This window comes from Antedon mediterranea, chromosome 10 (assembly GCF_964355755.1).
Source record: "Antedon mediterranea chromosome 10, ecAntMedi1.1, whole genome shotgun sequence".
NCBI lineage: Eukaryota > Metazoa > Echinodermata > Crinoidea > Comatulida > Antedonidae > Antedon > Antedon mediterranea.
Window position 1 is genome coordinate 20,496,384 of NC_092679.1, and position 18,554 is coordinate 20,514,937.

The 18,554-nt window shown below is 36.4% G+C and overlaps 2 protein-coding genes across 2 annotated transcripts in view; both read right to left on the reverse strand.

The window, feature by feature from the left end:
* LOC140061022 (uncharacterized) overlaps positions 1 to 2,333 on the reverse strand; it is a 34,556-nt gene extending 32,223 nt beyond the window's left edge. The window contains exon 1 of the mRNA XM_072107420.1: positions 2,266 to 2,333. The gene's annotated coding sequence lies outside the window, so the exon portion shown is untranslated. The remainder of the gene's footprint in view (positions 1 to 2,265) is intronic.
* Positions 2,334 to 2,477: 144 nt separating this feature from the next.
* Positions 2,478 to 18,069, reverse strand: LOC140059763 (DNA helicase MCM8-like). Its single transcript, XM_072105650.1, has 21 exons — positions 17,927 to 18,069; positions 17,065 to 17,266; positions 13,425 to 13,507; positions 12,814 to 12,963; positions 11,822 to 11,949; positions 11,422 to 11,477; positions 11,026 to 11,168; positions 10,355 to 10,523; positions 10,031 to 10,099; positions 9,547 to 9,745; positions 9,240 to 9,333; positions 8,976 to 9,044; positions 6,926 to 7,076; positions 6,771 to 6,835; positions 6,277 to 6,407; positions 5,856 to 5,975; positions 5,351 to 5,573; positions 4,514 to 4,683; positions 3,886 to 3,970; positions 3,057 to 3,146; positions 2,478 to 2,955 (listed from the first exon to the last, which is right to left on the reverse strand). Exons 2-21 carry the CDS (start codon positions 17,264 to 17,266, stop codon positions 2,842 to 2,844), a joined length of 2,511 nt encoding a protein of 836 aa, XP_071961751.1. The 5' UTR covers positions 17,927 to 18,069; the 3' UTR covers positions 2,478 to 2,841.
* Positions 18,070 to 18,554: the final 485 nt, after the last annotated feature.

Here is an 18,554-nt window from a genome sequence, read left to right on the forward strand (position 1 = left end):
AAGTATAGTCTATGTTTGTGTGACATATAATCTCTAGTTTAATCTAGTTCTTATTTCTCCATGGCTTGACCCGACCCAAGAACGTTTCGCTCAATCAAAGTTGCCTATAGATTCTCATACTTGGGGTTTAAAAACCAGCTTAGCTAAATGGGTTACCCATGCCACTGATACTTTATTAAGATCAAGAGAATTAATTTGGATACACTGATCGACCAATCACGACACTCGATTGTATCAACCTGAAACAAACAGTAAACAGTGCAATTTTCGCATTATTTGTGTTTTGCATTAGTGTGTGTATTGTACAATAAACATTATTTTTTTAGGGGTGAACGATTTGGAACTTTATAATAAACTTTTTTACAAATACAACTGCACATGAGAATGAGGAACTAATTCTTCCATGTACTAAAATTGCCAATTGGGTGTATCAAAAGATTCAGACTCAAAATCTTATTCTTTTTCCCAATTTTTTTTTTTAGTTCACAGAATAAAACAATCTTAAATATTATTTGTTTTCTTTTTGATCTTCTGTGAGTGTTTTATAAAGTAGTATGTAATTTAATAGAATAAAACGATCTTTATTATTTACCATCCTAAAGGAGGTATTTATATAGTTTTAAAAAACCTATTTATTTTCAAATTCATTCATTTGTTTTTTTTTTGGCGTTGCTGTTCTTTTGTTAGTCAACTGAAACTATTGTTTGAAAGGCTGGTTACATAACAATTACACCAAACTAAACTTGCATACACATGCTTGTAGTGAAATTAGCCTAATCACATACAGCATTAACATTAACAGTGAACTTATGTTGGAGAATTTGACAGTATGCACTCTCGGAGTGCCGTTCTAGTTATTAACCAGTGTTTTTTATAAAGTACTGTAGTATGTTAAAAAGAAACTGGAGTAGAAGGTCATCTCCCAAACATTGTTTAATCCAATGGTTAAATAGTGATTGGTTAATATTTAACTTAACTTGAGCTGTGAGAATTTTAAAGAGTCATAAACAAAAAAGGTTCAAGGCAATTTGTATTTGTACAGGTTTAGGCACTACTTTTGTTTTTATCAACAATCTCCTCATCATAAGTCTAGGACTGGATAACATCTCTTAAGATATTTGGCACTATACATACTCTCTGAAAAACTCTGGAGTGGTTAAGTGTATTAACCATAAAAAATGTTATTGTATAAATTTGAATTTACAATTACACAATTGAATTATAAGTAATTGGGCTCTTTAGAAAATACAAGGGATTGTTTGAAAATGCATTTTAAAACAAAGTCAGCATTGTCTATTAAAAAAAACCCACAAATCTGGCTGAGGCATACTGTAAGGGTTTGAAAACGTTGTGTTGTTTATTACTGTATTTATAAACCCAAGTGACCACATTTATTAAAACCTGGCCTCAGTGATGTAGCCATGAGAAAAAGTGGTCAGGTTTTCACAAGAAAAGATTTAAGTGTAAAACAATAGGAAATTCACTACAAGTTAGATCGCATCTTTTTAAATAAGAAAAAAATATTTTAATCAAAAGATCAATATTAATTACTATTTAATATTGATTGTTCTTTTAATTTAAATTTTTTTTGCCTATTATAGGAACTAATTTTATTAAAGTGCAAATAGTTACCCAGTGGATGATTTTAACATTATGAAAAAATCCTGTAGGCTGTAGTACCACTTTTAAAAAGGCCTGATTTTACGCTTTTTCTGCTTAACAAAAAAAACCTTGAAAAACAAGTTGTTACATTTTGATAATTAAAAAAAACCCTATTTTATATGGTTAATTTTGATTCTGTCGGTTTATAAATTTAAAGTAAGAAGTAATTTTAAATGGTCGAAAAATACAAAGTCTATTTTCTTTTTTAAACTTTTTGTATTAATATTTAAGATTTTTTTTTTTTCATTTTGAAAACAAGTCTTCATTCAGTTGTAGTAATTACTATAATAATATATATTTAAATTACAATAATTCAGACAACCCATGGTACAGTCAACTACTGCAATACTAATTTACACTCATTACATATGCGTATCTGTTTACAGCATTCTCGAATTAAAGCTCAGCTTTCAAAATAATCATGCGCCTGGTAGGACAATTTTTCAAGGCTAATGACACAGGCTACATACCATGGCTACATACAGTTGTAGCCTAGGACTTTCACCGCCTGTCACTCACATTTCTAATGTTAAATACAATTAAATACTCTTATTTAATGAGATTTAAATAATAAAAATGTTACTTTTAATAAAACAAATTTACCTTCAATAATATATGGAAATAAAACGAACTTTACATCACGATTTTGTCGGCAAATTAGTCTTCTGCATGCCGCATGCTGAGATGACAAACTTATTTTGAGAACTGATGACAACTTAATGATGAATTATAGAGGGCGCTATGAACAAAAATTCCGTATTAAAATAATAATAATTTCAACATTGGCAGAAAATTTCAAATGAACCGAACTTTAATAAATATTACTTTCTTTATTGGTTAATACAAATAATTATAAAAAAAAACGTTTTATACACTGCTTTAAAAAACAATACAGAAACTTTATCTGTACAAATCACAGGTCGATCCTCAAAATGTCTTGCCTATCTTGCATGTAAAAAAAAGGTTTAAATTTAGCACTTAATTTTACAACTGTGTAGGCCCTTAACTTATCACCCTCAATACACCATCTATTCAGTAACAGTTTAATACACAAAAAAAGTATGTAATAGAAAAAAAAACATGGGATCTCAATTATTTAAAAACTTTTTTAATATTTAATATTTCAATTTCTTATATACATATTTTATATATTTATCTCATCTGTTGAAGTTATCCAATTTAGAAGTTGCTCGTTTGTAGCTGGTAAAGTCTTGGTCCCTTTTTCAATAAATAATTTTGGTTGTTCAGTGACGACACAAAGTCCTCAAAATCTGGAACATTTATATTTGCCTCCTGAAAAAAAATAATAATGTAAAATATTAAACTGAATTTTATCTGCAATAAATGTTTATCGTTTAAATTAACATGAAGAAATAAACCAACTTTGTGTTTACCTTTGCCAGTGCTCGCATCTGTTGTACTGTGAAGTTTTTATTACATGTTCGTTCTGCGACTTTATTCAGTAGTGAAATAAACTTCTTTGCCTATGAAAATAATAAATAATAAACATTATACTGTATTTAGTTTTACAATTTTGTTTTACAAAGTTTGTGACCGGAGCACGCATAAGGTTTTTTATATATATATATAGTGTAAAACTGAGGACTAGTGCTGTTCCGCCGTACCACGTCGAGAATGTTAAAGAGTCGCTATCCAATCGAGTTTGAACAATACCATGAAAGCCCCAGTGGTCTAATGGTTAGGACATCTGCATATCAAGCAGGCGGTCCGAGTCTCGGTTGGAGCGACTTTTTCTCATTCTCACAGATTTCCTCATCTTTATCGTTTCAAATTAATTAATTAAATTTCAGTATATCACCGGGAAGTTTAGAATTAATGTTCTTTGCCTGATTTGTTTATATATATATATATATATATAGTAGAACTCCTACCTTGGGACGCCTCTATTCTTTGGGTCATAAAGGTTTCCCTTTAATAGAGGTCAAACTGTATACATATAAGCCAAGTCTCATTTGAGGCTTAAGGAATGGAAAGGAAAGAGTCATGATTATACAACCCTGACACTAAGTCAGGATCGAACCCTAAATCTAAGTCAGGATCGAACCCTAAACCTTGGGATTGGAAGTCAAGCAGTATACCACCTTACTACAGCTTGTAGAAACTGTTGAATAAAGGGTGTACATTGCGCATATCTGGCTTTTGTAAAATTAAAATTATAACAAAGATTAAGGGCTTTGCTGTCCCACATTGTAAACTCATTACCTGAGATTTTGTACTCATGCCAGAACCATGTTGAGATCGAGCAAAATCCATGAAACCAAATTCATCAGAAAATGTATCAATCATGCTGTTAGAAATAAAGCAAATAGAAACATCCTGAAATATAATTTGATGATTTGAACCCAATTATTTTTACAAAAATAAAATACTTGGACTAGAGGCGCAATTTAATGAATAAAACTCTAGAATGTAATATAATATTTATAGACAGAGGCACCTCTATTAAGGGGACACTTTAAGGATCCACTTAAAGCATCGCCTTAATAGAATCAGGTATGCTATAGTGTTTAAACAGAATATTGTGCCTTATTCATTTCACAGGAAAAATACCCTTTAAGCTTGGCTCCCACTAGGATGCAAAACAGAATTGACCAATCACAAGTGATAGATTATTCAAACTGTTTGTTGTCATTGGTCAACTTGCTTGCATTGCTTCTATGTCCTTGCGTTGTGTTCTAGTGGGAACTAAGCTTTAATGTTCCCTGAATTGGAGTAGGCATAGTGTTAAAACTATATATTTCACAATTACCTTCATAGGAATGTATCTCCTTAATAGAGGCGTCTCCCAAAAGTGAGTTTCTACTGTATTTCACATAGAAAGAACACCTACCTATATTTCATCATTTCCACAACATCTGTTGCATCTTGTTCCGTTACCTTCTCCCTCATTTCCAGTCTGGCCCTTGCTTCTGCTAGCCTCACTAACGACTCCAGCTGACGAGTTGTGATAGGTATACCATCTGCACCTTTCTGCTGTTTTCTTAATTCAAGGTAAAAGTTCTGGAAAGAATGCACACAATTTTAAATTGGAATGATATATTACTTTTATTTTATTTTATTCAATCGAAACCAAACCGATAATTACCGCCACAAACAAAGCCAGCCTGTTTAAAGCACCTTGATTGGTCCTAACATTGATCAAGGGCTTCTCTTGTCCAGTGCCCACCTTGACCAGAGGAAAGGCATAAGCCAATACATCTGAGGCAGATACTAGACGCAGGACTGCCATAAACGTCAGCAGTGCTAATTTCAAATGCCTGACGGGACTCCAGCGCCATATACAGCACCCAATATTCCCAGATGGTCTCTCATCCAAGCTCTAACCAGGCCCAATGTTAACTTTGGTGATCTGACAAGAACCTTATTCAATGTGGTAAAGACGTATTAATTATACTATCAATATTTCTACAAATCTACCAAAGGCTTTGAAATCATGATGTATGGACACATCAATATAAACTATATCTTAGACCTTAAGTTTTTAAGTTCTTTTGTAAGAAAATTCTACCAACAGAACTATGGCAGAGAAGTGCCTTGAGCCTGGGCTGATTTATGGCTTTGATTTGCGTCACCCCTGCCATAACTCGGCTACTTTACATAGGGAGTACTTTACATAGGGAGTACAGTTAAAAAAATCCTCAAAAAATGTATTAGTGGAAACACATACCTGCAATATCACAGCAGCTTCCTTGGTCAGTTTTGGGTGTACATATTTCCGAGCATATGCAATGTACTTCCTCAGTAAAAACACAGGAATCGGATCAACTTTCTCGCCTCTTGCATATATTAATCGTTCCAATAGAGGGCGCTCTGCCTCATACAACCTTCTTGCTTCATCATCATCATTGCTCAAGTTTTTGCGTTGAGCCTTCCAATCTCCATCAGCTGACCTAAAAAAGGATTAATGAATTACATTTAACTTTGAAGGTCACTGTAAAATATGAAGGCTCACCATAGAGGTGACATAGTGACCTTTCGTTTTCCTGATGTTTTACATGACTACAGACCTATTGAGTCATTCTGTGCTCATAATATATACATGCTAATTATATTTCTGAGCATAAGCAGAATGATTTTTCGATCTAACAGCCACGTAGTTGCATGTTGCAACGTAAAAACAAGAGGCTGAGTAAGACGACCAGAGCAAATTAAAATATACGTTTTCCATTTACCTTTTTCTCCCAGAATGCATTGCCATTACATGCTCCGATAACAGACTATCCATTTGTTCATCTGGTTTGTCCACTAAGATGAACACAAGGTCAAATCTTGACAACAATGCACTGCCCATCCTAAACAAATAATATACATTCTTATTATAACAACAATCCCAAAGTTCATTTCTTGCGGTACGCATTTATTAAACCTGTTCCAAATTCCTCTAATTTAATACATAATATAAGTTGAATGCTCAGACTGTGTTTGTTATAACCAATAACAATACTATTGTTATGATACAGCTAAACTATTACTGTATATAAGACTGCTTAAGCTCTTTTAAGAGTGTGTAATCCAGCTTCAGCTTCTAAACCTTTTTAAGTGTATATTACAATAACATGTTTTCTGATAGTCTATTAATAGTAGTAAACTTACTTAAGATTTTCAGAGACTGTTTTAGCCTTGTTGTAATGACCTCCTACTGGGTTAGCTGCAGCTAGTATCGCAGCCCTAGCTGGTAGGCTGCAGACAATCCCAGCCTTTGCTATACTGATACTCTGCTGTTCCTGTCAGAGAAATGGTCAGATAAAAAATCATGAAATATGGGGATATTGTATTCACAGGAACATACAGTATAACTGTTTATAACATGGGTTCAAGGATATAGCCAATCAGATGCGCTGAAATGAGTCTTTACTTTTTCACTATCTCATGCACAGCAAAAAAGCATAACAGCACTGCGTGTAAATCGAGTGGCAGATTACCTATCACTCTAGCTAAGCGCTGCACGTTTTAAGAGTACGAACCAATCATAGGCTAGGTGCATTCGCCCAAAAAAGGTGAAAATAGTTCATAGACCCATGTTATAAAACAAATAATGCACACTCTGACTTGTTCATTATGTGTATAATAACTTTGTTATATATTACCATTGCTTCAAGAAGAGCCTGATGTTGTGTACTCATTTTATCAAATTCGTCAATACAACAGCAGCCTAAAATAATAAAAAAATAACATTTGTGATTTTGTTTCTAAAAAGACAATGAAAAAAATAACATTCTAGGCTACCAGTAAACATATTTACCTTGATCAGAGAGGACCAGTGCACCTGCTTCCAGAGCATAATCTCCTGTACCACTTTCTTTTGACAAGGTAACTGTTAGGCCTGTGGCTGACGTTGTGTTGCCACATACATACACGCCTCGTGGGGCTACATTTGCAGCTGCTTTCAACATCTGAGGACAAAAATAATTTATTGCAATTGATTTTTAGATTCATCCAATAAATGTTTGTTTATCCGAAACATTAACTTCATCTAAGAAAATACTTTACTATATACACACAAATGTATCCTTGCAATTTGATTGGTCTGATCTACTGATACTACTGGCTGACTGGTACTATTGGTATTACTGGTTCACAGGTACTACTGGTATACAGATACTACTGGTTCACAGGTACTACAGGTTCACACTGGTCTACTTGTACTAATGGTCCACTGGTACAACTGGTTCACAGGTACTATTGGTACTACTGGTTCACAGATACTACTGGTTCACAGGTACTACAGGTTCACACTGGTCTACTTGTACTAATGGTCCACTGTTACTACTGGTCCACAGGTACTATTAGTTACACTGGTACTACTGGTTCACAGGTACTACTGGTTCACAGGTCCACAGGTACTACTGGTTCACAGGTACTACTGGTCCACAAGTACTGACCCACTGGTACTACTGGTTCACTGATGGTAATGGTTCACGGGTAATGGTCCACTGGTACTACTGATCCATTGGTACTACTGGTTCACTGGTACTACTGATCCACAGGTACTACTGGTTCACAGGTACTATTGGTTCACATGTACTGGTCCACTGGTACTACTGTTTCACAGGTAATGGTCCACTGGTTACAGGTACTAATGGTCATCTGGCACTACAGGTTCACAGGTTGGTCCACTGGTACTACTGGTTCACAGGTACTGGCGCACTAGTACTACTGGTACTGCTGATCTATTGGTACTACTGGTTCACAAGTACTGGTCCACTGGTACTCTGATGGTAATGGTTCACGGGTAATGGTCCACTGGTACTACTGATCCATTGGTACTACTGGTTCACTGGTACTGCTGGTCCACAGGTACTACTGGTTCACTGGTACTATTGGTTCACATGTACTGGTCCACTGGTACTACTGGTTCACATTCACTGGTCCACTGGTTACAGGTACTACTGGTCCTCTGGCACTACAGGTTCACTGGTAATGGTCCACTGGTACTACTGGTTCACAGGTACTGGCGCACTAGTACTACTGGTACTGCTGATCTATTGGTACTACTGGTCCACAAGTACTGGTCCACTGGTACTACTGGTTCACAGGTAATGGTCCACTGGTTACAGGTACTACTGGTCCTCTGGCACTACAGGTTCACAGGTAATGGTCCACTGGTACTACTGGTTCACAGGTACTGGCGCACTAGCACTACTGGTACTGCTGATCTATTGGTACTACTGGTTCACAAGTACTGGTCCACTGGTACTACTGGTTCACTGATGGTAATGGTTCACGGGTACTACTGGTTCACTGGTAATACTGGTCCACAGGTTCTACTGGTTCACTGGTACTATTGGTTCACATGTACTGGTCCACTGGTACTACTGGTTCACAGGTACTACTGGTCCACTGGTACTACTGGTTCACAGGTACTGGTCCACTGGTACTACTGGTTCACAGGTACTACTGGTCCACTGGTACTACTGGTTCACAGGTACTACTGGTCCACTGGTACTACTGGTACTGCTGATCTATTGGTACTACTGGTTCACAAGTACTGGTCCACTGGTACTACTGGTTCACTGATGGTAATGGTTCACGGGTACTACTGGTTCACTGGTAATACTGGTCCACAGGTTCTACTGGTTCACTGGTACTATTGGTTCACATGTACTGGTCCACTTGTACTACTGGTTTACAGGTACTATTTGTACTACAGGTTCTGCTAGGTTTATTTATCTTGGCTCAACCTCATTAAATAGACCAGTTCATTTTTGTACTCAATATTCTATATATTCCACTCACATATTCATTATTTGTGTACTACAAAACAATTTATTTAAAAAAAAATAAAACCTTACCTGACTTTTCCCCAACCCAGGATCTCCGACAACAAGGATGTGTGAATCCCCTCTTACTGGAATACGATTCTAAAATTAATAAAAGTAGTATTAATAAATACTATATAGTATCCACTTAACATGGGTGTCCCTGAATAGGGGTTAGCAGTAGTATAAAAAACTATATTTTTTTTTTATCATGGGAAATCGTCCCTTTATAGGAGTTTCTCCTAAAAAATGGTGTCCTAAAATAAGCAATTCGATAATAATTAGAATCTGCCAAACCTTGTCATTAACAAACTTCTGTGTTCCTCCAAATAAACCAAGAAGAAGACCTGCTTTCACCATTTCATGACCATATATGGCAGGGCACAATGACCTAAGACAAAAATGATACATTTACATACACACGCTATAAATACTCTTGACAGAATGCGGCAGAAGAACAGAGCTGATATTGGCACAAGTGTGATTCAGAGGATCAAATACTCCTGCACTCGGATGGCACTCTTTGAGAGAGAATGCCATGCCATGGCATATCTTGATCCTTCTTTTTTAAAGTCATAATTTCTGTGCCAACAATTAAACGTACCCTACAATCAACTGAAATAGATTCTCCTGCGACTGTATCTCTTGGATGGCGTATAACTCTTTGATGGTGAAGTCAGAGTTTGAACTGGTTGATGCTGCGGAGCCTTCTGAAGCCTTGTTATTGCTCTTTGAGTTTGTTACGCTGTTGGCATGAAGGTATAAAAGAAACATACATTTGTCTTTACTGTGCCTGCCACTACCTGAAAAAAACAATTGATTAAATGAATTGATCATTTTACTGCAGCACAAACGGAAATAATTGTTATTCCTATTTTTAAAAATTTCATTTCATACACAACTTGCCAATAACCGGATAAACTTATCTCACTTATAAACTCTTTTGAGGCTTAGTGAGTGGCAAAGGAGTTACAACCCTAGGTCAGGATTGAACCCAGGATTCTGGGATTGGAAGGCAAGCATGTTAATCAACAAGCTACAGCTCCAGTTATTACTACAGCCTCTCACAAAAATCATTGAAGACTTACGTTCAATCGCGTCAGAAACTTTTATGATTCCATTAATAGTCACATTGTCGCCAGGAATGCAGCTGTCAACTGTAAAAAGATTATATTATTATTATATATTAATCTTTAATTTGTTATTAATTAGTGTTTAATTATAGTAGCCTTAAGCTCTTACACTATCAAACTTTATGTGACAAAATGATGTGATGTGGCATATATGGACAAGCTGTCATATCACTACCGCATTTGGGCACATCACTCTTTTTTTGTCAAACAAATTTGATAGTGTAGACAGAGCTTCAATCAGCCAAATAGTTGAACTCATTTAAGTTCATGTTATTTTACCCAAGTCATTGACGAGTTCACATTCAATAGTCCTCGGAATTCTACCCGCTTCTCTTTTATCGTCAGTCATCATCTCTTGAACTTTGATCATCTGCCAGTCAACCGTCTCTGTGTGAGCGGAACTCCGTTTTGGGATGAAAGAGCGCGACTTGCATTCTGGTGCTAAACACTATGGTAAAAATTATAACAGTTCTAATGAAAACTAAAATTTAGCTAAATTGTCCTGTGTATTGAATGTGCCGAAATTTAGGGAAGGGCGGGGGTAAGAATATGCCTATGGGTTTTAAGCCAAGGTGAAAAGGAATGCTAAAACTCCACTCCTAAAGACTTGTAATAAGACTTTATGTAGAACATCTTGCATATATGTTTGTCTTGTGAACAGGATTGCCACCTTTAAAGCTCTGTCTACACTATCAAACTAGTTTGGCAAAAAAGTGTAATGTGTCCAAATATGGTAGAGATGATCATCATGTCTATATATGGGCACATCACATTTTTTTGTCACATAAAGTTTGATAGTGTAGACAGAGCTTATGAAGGATAGTGAATGAACTTTCTTATGGTTATCAACATATATATATATATATATATATATATATATATATATACATATATATATATATATATATATATATATATACCACAAAACAAATAAATTGATAAAGAATCACCTTAGTAGGCAGTGTATATCGTCCATCAGGCAAACTTAAAACCTGAATATCTCCACAATGGTTGCACTGGAATGCCATCCTGGTACAAATTGGTTTAATGTTACCAACACGGACAACTGTGCCTTTAATTGCCAGGAATCTTCCTGAAATCAATCAATTATAAAAAAGTATATATTAGTACTTAATATAATTCCATGCTTCCCAAATAACAAAAAATAAATCCCAAATTTAGGGTAAATTTGAGTAAATCCATTGTAGATGCAATCCGAGTATAATTCCACATCCAAATGTCATACCCACATATGTATAAATATAGTAAATGTGTTTTTTTATATGTTTAGAAGTATATTCTGAACCCTTCTAAAAGAATTTAAAGATAAATAAAAAAAATCTCACCGCAATAACTAGCCTTGATATGTTTCAGCTGTGTGACTGGTTCATAGTGTAGAATTCTATAAAATAAATATTTAACTTAAAGCTCTGTCTACACTATCAAACTAGTTTGCCCATATACTGTATGGACACAATGATGTCATATCATTACCATATTTGGAAACAATAGTTTGATAGTGGAAAAAGAGCTTATATACTATTTTATAAAGGCATATAACCAATAGCAATTATTTTACTGTCCTCAAATACAGGCACCAATCCATTCTTTTATAACAAGTCTTTGGGAAAGGAGTTGTTTTTCGTTATGAACAAAATCCTGACATCTGACACAGGATTTGAACCAAGGATTTGTAGCGGAGGATGTAAACCACCAAGTTACACTAAAAACTTATTATGTCTGTACCTTGCATGGATGATTGGTAAACTGACAATTATTGGAGGAGAAGTTGACATACTGCCATTTGCATCGTCTTCTGATTGTGATTGGTTTTGAAGTATAGCAGCTTGTCTTTCAAGATCTTCAGTTAATACCTACAGACGACAAATGTAAACAATTAAAAGTTTCAAGGGTTGTACTTTAATGTATGTGTAATAAAATCTGAGGTCTGTTTCTCCAGACCTGTTACAGCGCAGGTAAGTAGCCTCTCAATTGTCATAAAGCTCAATGCTAGAAACCAGCAAGTTGACTGCAATGATGCAGTAGCCTAGCTGAGGCTCTTCTAGATCTGCTACAGCGCAGGTAAGTAGCCTCTCAATTGTCACAAAGCTCAATGCTAGAAACCAGCAAGTTGACTGCAATGATGCAGTAGCCTAGCTGAGGCTCTTCTAGATCTGCTACAGCGCAGGTAAGTAGCCTCTCACTTGTCACAAAGCTCAATGCTAGAAACCAATTTTACAGCAACAGTAGCCTAGCTTAGGCCCCTTTCTCTAGACCTGTTACAGCACAGGTAAGTAACCTCTCATAAAGCTCAATGCTAAAAACCAATTTTACAGCAACAGTAGCCTAGCTTAGGCCCCTTTCTCTAGACCTGCTACAGCACAGGTAAGTAAGCTCTCATAAAGCTCAATGCTAGAAACCAAAATCTACTGCAAATATATGCTGCAGTAGCCTAGCTGAAGCTCCTTTCACTATAGCACAGATAACTTAGGGTCTCAATTTTCGCCTCAATACCAAAACCTAGCATAGTTCACTTTTTCTAGAGCTCAGAGCTGATAATAGTGGATTTAATTAATAGAGCTCAATGCCAATCCAGCAAGTCGACTTTATAATATCAATTTGGATAACTCTTAATATCCAATATCTCTTTCACAAGTACTCCTTGATCGATAGACCAAGACAGACATGCTTCACAGATGTGGTTCATGAGGAATCAGTCAACTCTTTCAAATACGTACCTGATGGATGGCTAGACCAAGGCAACTGATGATCTTCTCTGGCATGTCACGGAGCTCTGTGATGAGGTCAGGCAGTTGGCCAAGTATGTCCTCATCCTTAAGTAACTCATGATACCCCACAGAAATACAACCATTCCTTTCAATTCCATCCTGTTTTTGAAAAATATTTTAAAGTACATTTTCTAAGTGGAAAATGACCCCCTTAATGAGAATATGCTACAAAAACTTGTCTTGCAGTTTAAAAATTACCTTAGCCAGGTGGGTGTATTTTCATGAGATATCTCAAGATAAATCATGTATGATTCCACCAAACTTTCGAGTTAAAATAACTATTGTGAGGCATTTGATAAACAGGCAAACTGCCTTAAAATGTCTTGACATGTTTCGAGAAACTATTCTCATCATCAAAACAGAAAACAGTGCATAGAGTATATACCAATAGGACAGGTTGTATGTAAATGAGGAAGTAATTATCGTGATAAAACACCTAGGAACATAGACAACAAGATATGTTTACAATACAGTCAACCCCTATTCAAGGGACACCTCTATTAAAGTGACATTTTATTGGATCATAAAAGTGTCCCCCTAACAAGCATTTTAGTACTTACTTTATCATAGGAATGTAGTCTATTTTTGAAGAACGTTTCAAACTGTTTGACCTTTGATACTGTAGGTGATGCAAAGCTGTAAACTAATGAATTACAGGTAGTAAAGTAATCTCACATACATGTAACTCTTTGGTTAATCATAAAAGTACAATGACCTTTCATTTGTTTACCTATATAAATATTAAAATCAACGAATAATTAATAAATTTTGATAAATATAGTGTTGATAATGGCTTACAAAATGAATTACAAACCACAGTAGAAATAACTTTGTTTTAAAAAAAAAAGAAAAAGTAGATTTATATTTATTACATCATGAAATTATTTATAGTTTGTTCTTAAGAGAAATGTATATTATATATCATTATTATTTAAAAAGTGTTATTATTTTAAGCTATTTTAAATTGAAATATGAAAGTGTTCAATAAAAGCACTGTTTTTTATATAATGTTTTTTTTTAATCTTGAATTATTTATAGAACTTTTATCATCTGTTTATTTAGTAAGTAATAACTATTTATTTGAATAAGAAAGTTTTATGTTTAATTAAATTATTTTTTAGTTGAAATATGCTATAAAAGAAAAAATTGACAACAAATTATTTATAGACTTTGTTTTTAAGAGAAAAGAAAAAGTAGATTTATATTTATTACATTATGAAATTATTTATATTTTGTTCTTAAGAGAAATGTATATTGTGTATTACTATTAATAAGAAAGTGTTATTATTTTAAGCTATTTTTTAAATTGAAAATATGAAAGTGTTCAATAAAAAAAAATAAAAAAAACTACAGTAGAATAGAACCTCTACGTTCAAAATGGGGAGGAGCTGATTATAATAGGTTGTGGTACTGTAGTTTCATTTTAGCTGTCAAAAGTGTTTCAAAGCAGGGATTTTACTTTATAAATAATTGTTTACAATATAATCATTGTGCATATTAGTGTGGTATCGACCTTTAGAGGGTGGCCAATAAAAAAATGGCCTAAACATATCAACCGCCTGCGGGTGCCTGGATCTAGTACGGGTGACATATGGATGTCTGGGGCTTGCGCAGACGGTTGGGAGACACCAGAAATCAGAGCAGTTTAGCCACGGAATTGGCCATGGTGAAAAGATATGGCTATTATAAGCAATACTATTGAATAAACGTATTATATATATAATACATTGGATTTGCCCCAAGCGGGAAAGAAGTTCTCAGAGAGTTCGCCATGCAAGACTGATTAAAGAAGTCATGTGACACACAGAAGGCGACAACATTCTAAGGTGTTGGCACTTTGCATAACAACCAACACCTTGTATTGTAATCAAGTTGAAGTCTTTTGGTATAGCAGCATTGCATAATCTAGAAGTTTCATTGATTATCGCTTCTTGGAGATTGGACCGCTGCCAATATAATGAAAATGGCATCTCTTGAAAGGAATGAGAGAGAAAGAGTTTGACAACTTGAAAGCTGAACTTGGTAAACACTATAAAGGTATGATTAACTGATAAATGTTTGCCATTTTTTAGACATAGCAAAACTATTAGAGTTACAGAAGGCTGTTGATCTTGTAAGTCAGTATATGAAAGACCATGGTATTTACCTTACCGGAAACGACTGTTCAAGGCTTAAAAGACATTAGAGAAGATACGTTAGATGAGACAATATCTTGCTATAAATTGAGAAATATTGCTGATTATTTACCAAATATTTGGGCAGTTATTTGTTATCTGGAAAGAGATTTACGTTTAGAAGATAAACCTGATAAAATAAAACTTCTTACGGAACAAGCAAGACAAATACTACTATGCTGTAACAGTTGATTTGATTGTCAAAGTTTAAGAATACTGCAAGGAAATGTTCAGACAGTTTAAGGAACATTTTAGAAGTGTGAATCCATCTCTCACTTTTAAACGACATAAAACCCACAGTGAATCCAAATACATCGCTTGTGTTTTCTGTGGATTCAGATAGTCGATCTGCCTAATCACAATAACAAAATTACAAATGAATAGAGAGATTTAGCAAACATTTTGGTTAATCAATTGAAGAAGGTTTGTCAGTTGAAGACAGCGACCAACCACATGCTCTGGAAATCTTCTTCCACAATTTAGAACAGAAGAAAGCAGCTACCAAACATTGTTGCAATATTCTGGAAAAGTTTACATAATGCGCTCGACGATAAAGAGAGTGGAAAACAAAAAGAAGAGAACAAAAAGACAAAAAACACCAAACTAGCACCCAAACCGGAGTATGGGGTTACACCATCACCGCTAACTGGGGATCTGTGTGTATGTACCCCAGTTAGCATCGGTTAAGTCTTGATCTTTTCAGGGGTCCGGTGCCTCCTAGCCTAGTATGAAAACAACAACAGGCAAGAAATCCTATTTTAAGAGTATTCATTTATATTTCAAGCAAGTAGGAGCGGGATATTTAGTGTTATATCTAACTGCGTACAACCCTGAAGCATTAAACAACTTCTGGGAAGCGTATTGCAATAATGCTACAAAGAGATTTGGCAAAAATAGTAGCAGGGGAATTCCAGGAAGAATTTCAACGTGAGTTGCTTGGTGTTAAAATTAAATAACCGGATTTAAGATCTGCAATCAAAACAAAAAGCTGTAAGGGAGTTCCATGCAAGGGCGCCAATGGAGCGGGTCCACATTGACTTCCTGGGACCATTACCTTAGTCGGAGGCGGGTAATGTCCAGATCTTGATGATGGTGGACCAATTGTCAAAATGGGTGGAAATTAGCCTGTTACCTTCACAGAGCAAGCCAATTCCAGTCTCGGCTGTGCCTATTATCCAATAATTAATAATGCTTATATTTTCTATCGTTTCAAAACCATGAGTGATTTCAAACCAGAAGGAAAGATGGTGGGGACGACCACACAGTTAGAGGAAACCTCGTCCGGGGGCCAAGCAGGTGCTCCGCTGGAGGAGGACCGGGGTGCTCAGAGCCAAGTGGTGACAATGGAGGAAGGAACAGCACCATCGACCGAGGTGGTTCTGTGCGTCTTTCCCGGATGTGCTGCCAGCGACATCCAGCATTTTCCCCCTGTTTCCGGCTGCAATCGTGGAGTTCAGTGCCCTGAACGAGCTGGCCCAAAAAATTTCCTGTCAGGGTGCGGAACCACGGGAGTTGCTGATTACGCTTCAACAGATAAATCTAGCCCCCATGGACGTGTCCTGGGAATCGTTAGACATCAAAACCCAAGGGGGAAATGCTAAAACTGCACGGGATCTTTAAGGAGAGGGAGGAAGTCTTGCACGCACAGGTTAACAATCACACTGCTTTCCTCATGTCCAGACTCATGGGGACGGCAACTTTCACGGCCATTGTCGAGCGGGCGGAGGCGAAGGTCCCAGTGCCTTCCCAGACGCCTGCCATACTGGGATCCGACAAGAAGGGGAGGAAGCGGCCTAAACATATCAACCGCTTGCGGGCGCCTGGATCTAGTACGGGTGACGTATGGACGTCTGCAGCATGCGTAGACGGTTGGGAGACACCAGAAATCGGGGCAGTTTAGCCACGGAATTTGCCGTAGTGACAAGGATTACAGGTATATATATTATACATTGGATTTGCCGCAAGCGGGAAAGAAGTTCCCAGAGTACCTGGTGTACTTTTACATATAGGCTAAATACAATATTACCTTCATCTGGAAAGTACAGTTTCCAGCCTTTATATGGTATCATTGCATCCAGAGCATTAGGCAATTGTCTTGAAATTATTGCTTGTCTTCCTCGTTGGCTTGAAGCTTGCTGGCTATATGATAAACGCCCTCCTCTTTTGTTTTGCATATTTCCTCGCCATCCTCCTCTTCTAGGCCTATCTCCACCTTGTCCTTGGCTCATCTGTATGATTTGTTTGTAAAAAAGTACAGTAATTATATAATTATTGAGTTTTTTTTGTCTTGTGTATGTTCATCTCACTTTTATTTAAATTCTCAGTGATTATTGGTTTTAATATAAGTACAGTAGTAGTGTATAATTTCAGTGGAGAGAGGTGGGGAGGGGGGGGTGGAGAGAGGTGGGAAGAACCTCTACTACTACTTAAATGTACAGGCACTACTCCTACTTTCCTACCTAGGCCTAGTCCACAGTTAGGCTCTTTTTGACTAGACTAGGCTATAGCTCCATGAAGGCTGGAGGCAAACGCTCTCCCACCTACTAGGCCTACTCTATTGTAGTAATGTACTACTACTTTTAGGCCTAGTAGGCCCTCTATATAATATATTGATTATGCACGCCTACCTACTGTACACTAGGTCATAGCTAGGCCTCCTACGCATGGCCTGGTGCCACCACACACAACATGCAACCTACAACACCACGCGACATAGGCCTACCTAGCCTTATTATTAGCTAGGGCCTAGTAGGCCTAGGCTAGGCCTAGTATAGTAGTAGTACGTCATAGTATAGGCCTAGCTAGACCTTGCCTACTAGTTACTAGTTAGGCCTAGTGCTAAAATGCGCACATATTAACTAATCATAACAAAATAATTGTTCATGCACCACTCTATATATCTTGAAGTTGGCATGGGATAGGACAATTGGAAAAATATCAACAACAAAACTGACTAGGCTGTCGTCAAAAACTCTAGACCTAGGCCTAGCCTAGCCTGCCCTCTGGCCCTCCTCCTCGTTTTCTCTCGACCGTCAAAAAATGTTTCATAATACGCGCGTTATTGATCCGATAGATGGCGCGCTATACCAAAAGCTCAAGTTAAGTTGATTAACTTATTAGACCAATAATCATAATGCTGTGAAAACGGCATTTGTATCGTTTATAAAAAAAAAACACTGTATACTTAACTGGAATTGTTTTTAAGAAGCTGCACTTACATATTATTTTCCAAAGATCATCTTATCATTTGTTTGGCTCAATGTTCGAACATTTGTAAAAGCGGCATGCCATCGACTATTATTTTAAGTGACAAATAATATAAAAAGGTTTTTAATCGACCGATTATCGACAAGACAGTGGCGTCCACAAACATGACTGTCGGCTCAGCAATGATTAATTGATCCAACTTCTGATAACCGATACAGGGTGTCAATACAGGGTGTCAACACAGAGTGACAAAGACCGATAAGAACACGGGAACACTTGAAAAAGGCCTAACGCCGAGTGTGCAAAATC

What these genes read in the sequence shown, in the direction of transcription:
- LOC140059763 (XM_072105650.1), bottom strand. Translation starts at nt 17,266, where the DNA reads ATGAGCCAAGGACAAGGTGGAGATAGGCCTAGAAGAGGAGGATGGCGA. An exon ending in TATCAAGGCTAGTTATTGCG is followed by an intron (nt 11,169 to 11,421) that starts GTGAGATTTTTT and finishes GATTGATTTCAG; the next exon opens with GAAGATTCCTGGCAATTAAA. An exon ending in ACTGGTCCTCTCTGATCAAG is followed by an intron (nt 6,836 to 6,925) that starts GTAAATATGTTT and finishes TTATTATTTTAG; the next exon opens with GCTGCTGTTGTATTGACGAA.